This window comes from Camponotus vicinus, unplaced genomic scaffold (genome assembly GCF_025532165.1).
Source record: "Camponotus vicinus isolate PSW18456_S1 unplaced genomic scaffold, iyCamVici1.0 SCAF_6, whole genome shotgun sequence".
NCBI classification, from domain to species: domain Eukaryota; kingdom Metazoa; phylum Arthropoda; class Insecta; order Hymenoptera; family Formicidae; genus Camponotus; species Camponotus vicinus.
Window position 1 is genome coordinate 156,364 of NW_028141978.1, and position 13,379 is coordinate 169,742.

The 13,379-nt window shown below is 35.7% G+C and overlaps 2 protein-coding genes across 6 annotated transcripts in view; one reads left to right on the forward strand and one right to left on the reverse strand.

Moving 5' to 3' along the window:
* The first annotated feature begins 33 nt into the window (after positions 1 to 33).
* Positions 34 to 13,379, forward strand: part of Mei-w68 (meiotic W68) — a 39,995-nt gene continuing 26,649 nt past the window's right edge. For 2 of the 5 annotated variants that reach the window (XM_083101523.1, XM_083101520.1), the window contains exons 1-2: positions 34 to 2,428; positions 2,916 to 2,964. In XM_083101523.1, the coding sequence (XP_082957649.1) occupies positions 2,372 to 2,428; positions 2,916 to 2,964 (106 nt within the window). In that variant the 5' untranslated portion in view covers positions 34 to 2,371. Of the gene's footprint in view, positions 2,429 to 2,672; positions 2,842 to 2,915; positions 2,965 to 8,238; positions 8,339 to 13,379 lie in introns of those variants that run through there. The other 3 variants (XM_083101524.1, XM_083101521.1, XM_083101525.1) reach the window with 3 other exon arrangements.
* On the reverse strand, positions 60 to 10,159 carry LOC145972708 (transcription factor glial cells missing). Its single transcript, XM_083101519.1, has 6 exons — positions 9,681 to 10,159; positions 4,227 to 4,326; positions 3,821 to 4,051; positions 3,210 to 3,479; positions 2,734 to 2,827; positions 60 to 1,534 (listed from the first exon to the last, which is right to left on the reverse strand). Exons 1-6 carry the CDS (start codon positions 9,689 to 9,691, stop codon positions 195 to 197), a joined length of 2,046 nt encoding a protein of 681 aa, XP_082957645.1. The 5' UTR covers positions 9,692 to 10,159; the 3' UTR covers positions 60 to 194.

Below are 13,379 nucleotides of genomic sequence, written 5' to 3' on the forward strand. Positions count from 1 at the left end.
AGACAATTTCTTAGGAAATATTTTGAAATGTAAATTGATTACAAGAAGCAAATGACCGAGTCTACTATCTCCAAGAGAAAAAGAGAGCGAGAGAGAGAGAGAGAGAGAAAGACTGGCAACGCTATGTTATATATTTATTTGTACAATACAAATATGTATAATATATCGAGTAACGGCGGCGGATGTACTGTATTCTAATGATGAGGAGTATAGCTGTGCGAGTCTTGGAGACATCCCGAAGGTAATAGATTCGACGTATCCTCATCCGCGGAACTGCATAGCATCCCGACTAGAGTGTAATCCACGAAAGGTGGCAAATCTAAGTCGGCGGCAATCTGATCGCCGTAATTGTTGACGGTCCCGTGAGCTGGTCCGGCACTCGCCATCTGTGGCATCCGCTCAACGATCTCGCAAGTATAATGGCAACGGTCGTTGCTGGGATAGAAGTAAGTCTCGGGACTGTTTTGAGAGCGGACGGACGTTTCCGTCACGCCGGAATTATGGAATAGCCTCTCTACGATTTCCGGAGCCTCCTGATTGTCATAATTACCTTGAAGTCTCTCATCCAAATTTAGTCTAGACGAGTTCTGATGAACGACGCGATTGTGCGATTGATTCTTGCTATCAGCGTGCTCAAACATATGATGATATCCATCGAAGGCATACGGTTTATCTTGTTCGGAGTTGCAATTACGTCGTGCCGCATCGGGCTGATCCTCGTTCTTGGGCCTCTGATAGAGATTATATTCCATTCTACTTATAATCGGGGATTGACAATTGTTCTTGTAGCACTCGACTTCTCTGCGCGAGGCCAACAGATCTTCATCCTTGACTTCAAAACTTTCCAAATGTAATCTGTTGTCTTGTTGATTCTGAGACCAATAAGACTGTTCTTGTTCGTCCTTTGTGCTTCCTTCGATGAAATTTTTTTGACTTTGCGATCTAGAATAGCTCTGATAATTTAGAGTATCGTTTACAGGTTGATTTTGACTCTTTTCTTGCAGAACGTAATGGTGCATCGTTTTTTTAGACGAAAACCCATTGGAAACTTTCTCAGGTTCGAAACCGGTAAAATGGAACCTTTCATCCTGGGACAAACTTAAATGGCTGCTGCTGGAATCTTCGCTAAGAAACTGATTCCAATAAGTTTGATCGTGCTGCTTTATCTCGTATTTGATGGTACCGCTGCCGAGATCGAGTAGAGTCGGTGGTGAACGAGCCGTATCCTGGGGATTTGCAGAAAAATCCGGTCTTAATGGTTGATCCAATTGAAAGATTTCTTCCGGTTGAAAAAGATCGCCTGTAAAGGGATCGCGTGGAAAATCGCCGTAAACCTCCTGGGAAACCTGATTCGGCAGAGAGTAACCAACAGTGTCTTCCTGCGGCGGAGCGTTCTGCATCCAATAGGATCCGTCTGTAGAGGACAATTGTTGAGAATATACCGTTGTCTGATGATGATGAGACTGCGGGTAGGATGGTACGTTAGTTTGTAGCGAACATATGCACTCGAAGGGTGGACAGGAGCATGAATATCCTACAACGGAAGAAAGAAAGGTTTATATGATTTTTGCTATATATTCCTTGCAATTATTGGTAATTGGCAAAAGGATACTTCATTTCTCGCGTGTTGGTAAAAGTATTCTTATTACACTCAAGATCTACGAAAATTTAACGGGTCCTAAAGTTTGATACGAATTTAATAAGGATCGTTATAGCGAGAAAAATTACAAGGAATCAAGTGAAAAAGGATTGTGATTTTTTTTTACATTTATAGCAGTAATTTTTGAAATACATAAAAGCTGGCCAATCATAAGCTGTAGTTGAGGGTGCGTTTCAAAATTCTACCGTGCAGTAGAATAGTATTTAATTGACTAATCAGGACACAAGAAGCAAAAATTTCTTTATTTTGATTGGTCGATTAAACGTTACTTTACTTTACGAGTAAGATTTCCGAACATACTTGAAATGGCGGCTTGTACGTGACGTAGTATTTGCGGTGGTATTCGCGCGCTTGACATATTCGCTAACGCTTTGGAAAAATGCAGTGATTTTTAAAGTTTATTTTCCCCTGTTATTTAAAGTAAATAAATGGTGATTTGCACAAATAATGAAAAATTCCATTCGGTAGTGAAATGTGTTAAATAGTCTAATAGTTTTTCAACGATATATATATGCATACTTGATTTTCGTAAAAATTAGCTCCATTCGCTAGCGACGTAAATATCGAGGTTACAAGTTTCGAATATCGTATTCATATTTTGGTATCGTACGTGTAACAAGTGTCAAAAGTGTCGCAAAATCAAGTATCGAACAATTTTAAAATTAACATTTACATCTACGAAACGGTATATTTTGCATCTTTAATGCGAATATGAGTCATCAATCTGCTGTTGGCGGAATGGAGTCATTAAGAAAGCGACAACATTTGGTAATTGATTATTTGCTTGCAAAATTCAAATTAAATTCAAATGTAAAGTTTCACATATAAATGCATATATATGTATATGTGTGTGTATATATATATATACACATATATATGTAATAAATGTATTTTTCTAATTCTATATTTTTAATTATATTTCAATGTGTGATGGTTAGTGCCATCTTGCGAGCATGCATCTCACTTTGTGAAAGTTTCCTGCCTTTTATATATATATATTTACACATCTAAATTAATGACGCCAATGTCATGTACATTCTTCACTTTTGATTAAAAGTTATTGAAATAGTAACCTTTGTCAGAAATTAATGGTGGTGGCTGCGTTGTTCTCGATGGCTGCTCAAGTGTATCCGTGCTCGGTCTTTTAGTTCCTCTTAGTGACATTAACTGCAATGAAACATGTATATAATTAATGTGATATAATTCGCTTATATATATTTTAATCGTAATTTATCTTTTTTTTTATTGATTGTAGGAAGGTGTGGCCGGTGATTGCAGTATGAGAACGGAATTTCTTTGTTGCAGTAAGTCATTTTTTTCGTTTGTAGTTAAATTATTTTCGAATGTAACTAATGTGTTTCATATATACCGATTGTGTTGTAAATTAAACGACAACGCAAGTCGAAATAACTATTTATCGACCGATATAATTGAAGAAAATATCATCGTCCGCGAGATTTTAATCGGTATATTGATAAAAAGGAATTACGAATTTTTCTACTTTCGAATTAATTTCGCGATCAAACGCGCGAAATGCCTTGCAAATTACCTTGGAGCTTAGGGCGGTCTCTCTAGCCAAAAGAACCGCCAGCCCTCTGACCCTTCTGCCGGCACCCACGCTTCTTCTCGCCTCAGATGTGGACTTGGCTTCCGGTCGTGGATGATCGTGCTGACCTTTGGCTTGAAAAAAGATCGCGTGCTCCGTGTGTCGCCAAAAATGCGTCACGGGATAACCGCAATGTCCACGACACGACAATATCTCTAAACGACCGGTGCACTGTCTATTGGGGCACGGTTTGCCCTGTTGTTTCTTTCTCGCCTGGAAGAGTCAAAGTAAATTACGAGGATATCAAAAATTCGATATTTTATATGTATATATTATTATTATATTCTCTCGATGCGCGCTTAATACTTTAATTGGAAAATTTTGATGCACAGTGCTGTTTAATCATGCGAAATAGAGCCGCGCAAATAAATTACAGATACAGTATATTTCCTCAGATATTTGTAAACATGATGAGTCGCGAACGAGCGGGTAAAGTTTTGAATCGCGAAATAAAATAAGAATAATAGCGCGCGAATTTGTGCAACTATCGCGCGACACATTGTACATCTATTATCGGATCGAGATTGAAATTTATCGTTCCGTTCGTTTTTTACCTTATCGCAAATCGCCGGTCGGAGGTGAACCCTTCCACCACCGGGCAGTACGCACTCCTGAGAGCATACCAGAACGCCCAAGCAACTCTTCTTAAGGATGCTCACATTATGATTGTTGGTGTTTCTCATTGCCCAGCCAGAGGCGTGTCTTCTCGCTTCTTCGCAATCTGGTCCGTAGACTCTCCTCACGTGTCCATCCGCCCATTCGCACCAAGGATCATATTCTACTACCTGACGTAAAATTTCATTTTTGACATTTTAAGGATACTACTTGATTTTTATCCAATTTTCTTTGAATTTTTCAATTCGAGCGTTTGCCTTAAAAAATGAATATTTCGCGCGACGCGACTCATCTCGATCATAAACACCACATTGAAACATTGAAACATTGAAAAAAGAGACTTACCCTCGGTACGTTCGAATCGTTTATGTCCCATTCTTGATGAGGATGTTGTTGTTGATTGCCGGCGACAGTCGCTGACATCGTCGGCGACCCCACGCGACTTCTACAAAGATAGAATGAAATTTATACCCCTGAACATGAAGATGAAGCACTTGTATGTTTTGTAATTTTATTTCTTTAAACCTTACAATTTTTTATATCGACTACTATCGTATTACTTTAGCAAATTGACATTTATATTTTACAAATGCGAATTGAACTGTTGCGACGGATCTTGAAATTCTACAGTTCTTTTTGCTTCTTAAGATTAAATTGTGGTTTAATTGTTGTTCTATAATCCAAGAATTAATTAAACAACACGCAATTGTGATTGTGGCTGTCAACTGCAGGATACAATCTTAACTTGTGGTATGTACATAGCCGTATCTAACAACGTGAAACTTGTGGAAGTTCATGGATAGCATAACATGACGTGAAGCGTCTTTTCAGAACTCATATCTTTATATTACAATCGAAAAGATCGGTTTTTTATATAAAAAACTATTTCTAAAATTTCAACTTGTATGCGATCATGCATCTATATTTGCCAGTAATTCATTCAGAAGATTCATTGCATCCGATATGTTCTATCTAATACAGATATTGTATTTATCAAATTTATATGTTCCAATCGATAATAATAGGGAATTGCGACAAAAATTTTCTCCTTTATTTGTAAATTCTAGTTTCTTATTTCATCTTTATTCAAAAAATCATCCTTTTAATACTAATTTTTTTACAAAGATTTAACATTGATCCTTGTGAAAAGAATAGTGTGAAAAAGCATCGGCAATAAACTAATTCCATCGCGTATATTAATAATAATGAATATTCGGTTAATTCGTCGCTTTTGTCATCCGATTTTGCAAACAAAATGCCAAATAAAAAAATATATATATATACATACATATGAAACTGTTTATAAATTCTCTTACAATTAGTATTTTTCTTTGCGTCAACTCGCAAACCAGTTTCTATCTTTTTCTCGTTGGCATTAAAAAGTCTGCGTTTATAATCTGTGACGACATATGCGAAAATTACTCGCCAAAAAGTTATCCGAGTGTACAATGATATTCACACAAGTAAATCAAACAGATTTTTTAAAAACATTACAATCTTAAAAAACTATGAAAAAGTCAATGAAATTGCACAAAGTAACATGCATGGTTAATGAGAGATAGATACCGATTATCGTAAATAGTTTGAATGGTATTGATGAAATCGTTTGTGTCGCTTTTTCGCAAAAATATGTATTTACTGAGATTTAAAATACTATGCAAAAATAAAATAATTTAATTACAACAAATAATATTTACTTTACTTTGAGTAATAAAAGACATATTGACATATACACATAGCGAGTGCGATTTGCTCGAGTCTTTCGGCATTAGTTTGTCGATCCCCAAATTTGCAATCGGACTAATTTACTTGTCACGTATATTTATCGGGGATTACGAGACATTGCGGATTGGTTTCCGCGAATTTTTTCTATGGGATTAGCACAAGTTACGCGTCGGATGTATACACACATCATTCCCATCGCAAATCGCGTTTGAACGTTAATAATCCTGAAACATCTACTCGGGAACGCTTCATCGCTCGGAGGTCCTGTCCTCAACAACGCGAACCATCTCGTGAATCTTTTTTACGCTGATGCGATGAGTGCTAGAAAACCGCGGTTTTAATTACCACAATTATAGCGACCGCTAATTGCGTAAAGCATGTGTTTACTAATATACTTTTTAACTCGATATGACAACGTGTCAGTTCGATGTTTTATATATATTATTGAAATATTTCAGATTTTCAATAGCAATTACTCGCATCACTATCTATAATGATATAGAAACAACTAGGAATTGACTTTTTTTTATTATATATTATCGCGCGCTTGTATATATATATTTTACATATCTTTAATATTAACTCTCTCTTTTATTCACGCGCGCGTATTCTATTCATTTAAAAAATTTTACACAAATGTCACATTTTTTATGTATATCGATCATGCATGAAATATTTCACCTAAATAAATTCGAAGAGAAGAGTATCGATTTTAATTAATTATTAGAAAAATAATTTAAAATAATGTGCAGTGACAGTCGCATACATCTCACAATCAGTTCAAATGATATATCAATTCTCATGATTTATTAATCGATGATTATTGCTTAAAAAAGAGCGGCAGCTTTTTATTATAATTCCAACATTCTTTATCGATGTTTCGTTATGCATAGCGAGGAAAAGCAAACGCGTGTTTATTGTACATTACGTCAACACTTGTTTCTCTCTCTCTCTCTTTCGCTTTTGCCCTCGGAACGGTGTAAAATTGAGCTAAAGGGCACGAGAGGGAAGACGAGGACAGCGCTAACGGAGAAAAGAGCGAGCTTAGGTGAATGATTGCCCGGATCGGTGATAAAGTCATCGCCTTTAGCTCCAAGTAAGATGATACATCGGCGGACGATGGTGCGCCAAGATTGTCCAGAGTCGAAGACGTACGCACACGCGCGTGAACATACGCGTGCATCCTGGAGTACCGTGATCTCCGAGAGAAAGAGATAAAAAGAGGCGAAAGAGAAAGAGAGAAGGAAAGAAAAAACGTCTTCGTCGCTCTTTCTCGATGGTATGGGTGCGTTGAGAATTTCAGATATTAAAGCAGATACGCGTCACGACAAGGCCACTAAAATATCACGAAGGGCATACTGAAAAGGAAGAAATTTCTCGGTCCGTCTTCGTTCGTTCTTCTTTCCTTCTTTGCCTCTCTCATTTCTCGTTTCCTCCTATCTCTCCTGATTTCTCTCTCATTTTCTGTCTCTCCTCTCTTTTCTTCGTTCGTTACTGTCTGTGTTTCTGTCTTCTCCCTGCGTTTGGATCTTTCCGCGAGATTAGCTTGCGAGTTAATCTCGCGTTTCTAAACGAGTTAATTCTCCGTTTTTTTATTCAAGTTATTACTCTTGTCGTTATCCGGAAACATCACGTCGATACTTATATTGTATTATAAATAAAAAATTCACAAAGATATTTTCTCGCGCCATTTTATCCAAGAATAAGAACAGTTAATTATTACGATAAATCTTAAATGAACCTTCAGAAACATACAAATATTACATATATAGCTCATCGCTAAGAAAAAGAATAAAACTTTTTCTCGTCTGAATCAAAAATGAAAAATAGAAATAACAATGTTTGGTAAGCGATATAATTTCAATCGGTTTTTTTTAATCGTGTTTTTATTAATTTTTCATTTTTGTTTTTCGGTTTTTCTTTGCTTTTCATAAAAAATATTTCCAACTATAGACTACTCGAGAAAAATCACGTAGCATTAAGAATGTTATGGTAATTTTTCACATTAAAATCAAAATTCTACTTACTTGAATTAATTTTATACTTATTTTTTTAAATGTTTGTTTAGCTCAGACGATAGGATATGTAAAATAGATTGTATTTAAATTTACATTGTGTGATATACTCATTATATAATAATAATAAGATAGAAAACCAAAAGACGAAAATGAGGCGAAAAATATTTTTTAACCGATTTAAGAAGTATATAAAAGATCTATGTGTATATATTGTATACGTATATGTGTTTGTGTGAAAAACTCATAATTACTCGTAATTAAACTTAAAATATTCTACAATTTCTTTAAGAATAGAAATATATATATGTAATTCGAAGAACAATATTTTTAACAACTTTTTAAAATACTTTAAAAATTAATCAATCAGATCGATGAAACCAGTTATGCGCTATTTACGTTTAGTTTTTTTATTTATACAATATCAACTCTAGCAGTATTTATTTATTAACACAAAGTCTTTACGCATAATTTTGAATAATAGAATTGCGAGAGATAGTGCAAAAAGCTTAATAAAACGCGTCACAACTCAATGAAATGCGATAGAACTAAAGAAAACCGGTCGGGTTGGATTTTTGCAAATCTGTCTTTCTATCGATTCCCGTGCATCATTCCAGAGCAAACCACGCTGATTTTGAGAGAAAAGGCGAACAAATGGCCGACAAGAGCAAGAACGACGCAGATAAAATTAGTTTGACGCCAAATTTAGGGAAGCACGTGAGTCGTTTTATGACCGTAGGATATTTGTTCGCAATACTAAATTTACAATGTTACGTTATTGATGAATATATTGAATTTATAACATTAAGCTCGCAAATTTTTGAGAATGTCACGCAAAAATTTGAAATAAGATTTTGATGAAATAAGATTTTTGATTTTTTAACCCGATATCGAGAGAGATTAATTATATATTTTTCGTACATTTCTTACGATGATATCAGCCATAATAAATCATGAGATTCCTTCCAAAAGTATATAGTAGAAAATTTGGGCGAAATCTGACATTCAAAATTGTTCCCTGTTAGCTAATATCGTTAAATTAAACTACCGCGAATAAACTGTCAGCTTCCATTCGGCTGCCGCCGAATATAAAAGGATTCACAAGAAGGGAAAAGGAGCTCGCGAAGGGGACCGCGGGTTCAAAGGGTCTTTCGAAGCAGCGGACAGGAAGAGAACGTTCTTGAGATTCGAGATAAAAGGGGATCGCGTTTTACATTCGTTTAATCTGTCTTTGAGGTGTTGGCCTGTGATCAATGGCGAGGCGGCAATACATTCTTAATCGAGTTTTCACGAAGACGACTATCTTCTCTCTGATTTAGAATCCTTGACTATTCCTTTTACCTTGACTAGTAGAATAAACGTAGGGCTCGGGAGCCTATCTTAGACAATTTATTGCTAATAATTATTCAATTAAGAATATTTTATTTGCTTTTGGAAATAGTATCCTTGTATTTTTATTACATCGATTTTCTAACCATTATTTCTAAAATATTTTAAAGATTTTTGTTGTTTAATCATCGTTATATTTTTCGAAAATATGAATTATTTAAAAAAAGTGAGAGTATTAAAATTATTATTATTAAAAATTATTATAAAGAACACTTTTAGTAAAATGATAAGCATCGAAGAAGCGCAACTTTTGCACATTCGTACATGATTTGATAAAACGCGCATGTGTAAACGAGAAGGTTTATAGAACACCTTGCGTCCAATCAAGTTTCGTGATACGCCCACGCTACCAATAGGAGACTCGCAAAACACTCATTGATTAGATACTAGCATTTCTCTCTCTCTCTCTCTCCCCTTCCCCGAAATAAAAGAAATTAATAACAAAATACGATAATTATCGATATTCTTTATATTTATCAAACTATTACAAAAAATTTAATATCTTATTAGCTTTAGTCTTAATTTAAATTGCGGAAAAGTATAACCCAGCATATATTTTACAATTATAACTATAATTTTATTATACAACAAATATAAATTTAAAATACATTGTTACTTTCATTTGATTAATAAAAACTCTTAATCTATAAGACCAATTATGGATACTTACAAAACTACCATAGTCGATGCTCTTTCGTATAATTGATGTCTCGGTGCTTTGATAGCCAGTCACACGATAAACTATTCGCGATCACTTATGAACGTTCCTTTATCACAATCGCGGAATACACCACCTTTCGGTCACGGATGAAGCACGAGCTAATTCTGCATTTCACTATGACCTAGACACAATTTTTTGGAGCGAATCAAAGTCTTTGGACATTTCGATTTCATGGAAAACAATCAGTTGTTCAAAATCTATCATGTTGACAGTCGACCAATTTATTAAAGTTTGTAGGTTCATGTTGCCGCTTCTCAGGATAATTTTCAAACTTTCTTAGTGAAAAGTAAATCAGTCGAGATTTTTGTGGATGTTCGCGAAATAATTGATAGATTTTGACGTTTGCTCTAAGATGAACGGGTCCGTGCCGATGCGTGCAGCGCAACGTCGCTGTGTGAACTGGTGAGGCAACTCTACCATGGTGCAAACTAGCTGGACGCCAGGCACATTGTGCCCAGCAAAATGCGAGTATATCTTGGTTGCCACCATATGTCGGCAGGCACCGCCTATGGGAGTGGTCGTGGCTAACCAATCGCCGGCTGTTTCCCTTTCGAGGGTGCCTAATCGACGATAACAACCCCTCTCGCAACCTACGGAGGAATCGATCACTAGAGGTTCCTCCCTGTGGCAACGAGATTTCTGCCAAACATCGTGGTCCAAAATTCCACCGTTCAGTGATATATCAAAATTATCATTGGAAAGTAATCGAAATTAGTCGTTTTTAAAAACTCCATTTCTGTTATATTTCTGATTTGGAATCTGAGAGAAATCTTAAATATTCAAAAGACAGAATTATTTTTGAGAAAATGAAAAGATTGATAAAGATCATGTTTAAAATTTGATAAATATTTCATGTTTAAATAATCTATTAGACAATATTTATTTTTTAATATAGATGTCGAAAATTACCGATATCATAGACTTTTCTTTTCTTATTCATATTATACTATATTTAAGTTTACGGATATATGACAAATGTGACGATGATTACAAATTGATTAATTGATTACTATTATGAGTTATTAATTATAGGAAAATTATTTTATATGTTTTTGGTAAATGTCATGTGTTTTAATAGTTTAATATCAATACTTATTTTTTAATATAGGTAAACGAAATTATCGATATCATGAAAAAATTGCATGTTAATTGATTAATCGTATGACGATGCCTTAGTTCATCGATAATCAGCTGGCAAGAGGGTGTTCCTCGCAGGAACCTCCTATTTTCTACCTTCCCTTTGCCTCTTCCAACCCCAGGTACCCGCATCCAAGAAACGGCCCGTTACGCTTCGATCGAACTCGAACCCACGACGCAAACATATCTGTCGAGGTGAACGCGTCCTCGGAATTGTAAAGTTGCGATTTCAACCCGGAAAGAGAACTTACGATAGACATACTCTATGCGAATGTATCGCTGCAACTTTTCCAAAGATAGACGTTGTTTAGTCTTCCTATATACATTGCGCAAGCATGCATTCTACAATCTTTATCATTTGTTTTCTAGTTGTATGTAAATTACATAATAATATAATCATGTCAAGTTGCTTTCAGAATCCTTGTTTCACAGTTAGATAGTATAAAAAGAAATTTTTTAAATTTCTATTCTTGTCGATTAAATTTTCGGCATGCTTTATAACAATGTCCATTTTTTTTATACTCTACTTTATTCATATGAGGTTTATCGTATGCGACAATCGACTTCCGCACTTTGCTCGCACGTGCGATTTGATCGCGTATTCTGACACGTGTGTATAGCGATGTCTTTAGCTTTACTTCCTACCACGTGCACACAGATGCATATTGAGCTTCTATTTGAGCTTACGCACTTTAATTTTTTATATAAATTTTTTATACTAGGACAAAAGTGAGCAAATTTGTCGCCGAGTTTTTAATGATCTTATTTTTTTTCGATATTACCTATTAATGAATATAAATAGATATTAATATCAAAAGATACGAAAGAAGGTAAAATGTAAAAAAATATTAGCCACATTGTATATGTATGTGTTAATTTTAAAAAAATTTAAATTTTTAGGCGGAATTTACAGTAAGCTTTTTGATTGATTTGATTCTGAAGATTGTAAAGTCCTAGAACTTATATTTTGTACCGAATGACGGTTCCTTATTTCCTCCCCCCTCTCTCTCTCTCTCTCTTTCTCTCTCTCTCTTTCTTTCTCTCTCTCTCTCCTGTAGATCCATTAAACATGGAAGGACCGGGAAATCAGACGAGGAGAAACGGCAGAGGGTAGTGACGGGGTTAGAGGGAGAGAGAGAGAGACAGTTCGAGGCTGTTTAAATACAGAGAGTGTGCAATCAGGAATGTTTGCTGCCCTGCGAGTGAGTGAGCGAGCGAGCAAACGACTGAGCGGATCAAAGGATAAACGTTGATGGGTTGGGGTGGCTGATAGCGGACTGATTTGATTGTCGGCCTCCGCTATTGTCCCGAAACTGGCCTATTGTACGCCTCCGTGACAGTACACTCTGGTTACTTGCACACAGGTACTGAGCGTGTACCGGCGAATGCGTTCCTGTGCATGACACTATCTCTCCGACGTTATGTTATGCTCCCTAGTTTCTACGTAATAAACGCGCCGTGAGATCGCGCGACCGCCCTTCCTCTCTCTTCTCTCGTCAAGTTTCCCGAGACAATTATTGTGAATTATTATGAAAGAAAGAAAAGATCGTGCCCATTAGTATTTTTTACCAGTTCTTTCTGACAAGCTATTAATTCGCCTTGTCACTTTGTGAAATGTTCTTTATTGCATGGAAGAAGAATGAGCTTTTAATACCTTCTACACGTACATATATATACATACATACGTATGTACGAATATTTATGAATACACTCATTACACGCATGCATATTCATATATTTATATTTAATAAAAATACAATGTCAATTCATTTAGCAAGTCGACAAGACACACAGTCATAATAAGGTATTAAATTTTTATTTCTTTATTTTGCTCTTTATATTTTCTCCTTTGCTCAGTTTTTTATACTTTTCATACTCGAGTTAATTTTATAAGTAATTGCCAAATGGCAGTTTGTAGAATAATATGAAAAAGGACAAATTTTCGGGCTTATCCGTACATCTGCCTCGCATTTGCATACAATGCGAGTCGCGTGTCCCAGCCAGCAACATGTAGGAGGAGAGATTTCCCCTCTTTTAGACTTTTAAATATTCCGTCACCTGTCAACTGTAACATACGTACATACTTAAATATAATATTTATATTCAACGGTTTCTAATTCTTCAATATATTTACACGAATAATTTTGATCGGTTAAATGATATATATTTATTACTTTTCCATCAAACTAAACAATTTCGTTCATATATATAAGATTTTTTTACATCTTTCTCACAAACTCGTACTTTGATGCACTTTCATTTACATTTTCGACGATCGCTCTGTTCAGCGACTCTGAAAGCCAGATGATGAGAACAACGTCGGCAACCAGCTCACGTCTCTAGGCTCGTGCCGGCTGCTTCCGGTTTTTCAAAGCGATGCTGCCTTCTGGGATCGAGATCTGATCTGACGTGAACTCCATAATCCATTCAGCATGAGTCAATCCTCCTGCTGCTTTGTAAATCGGTTAGGATTACAAATTCATCCGGCAGTCGAGATTGCATTTCTACAAT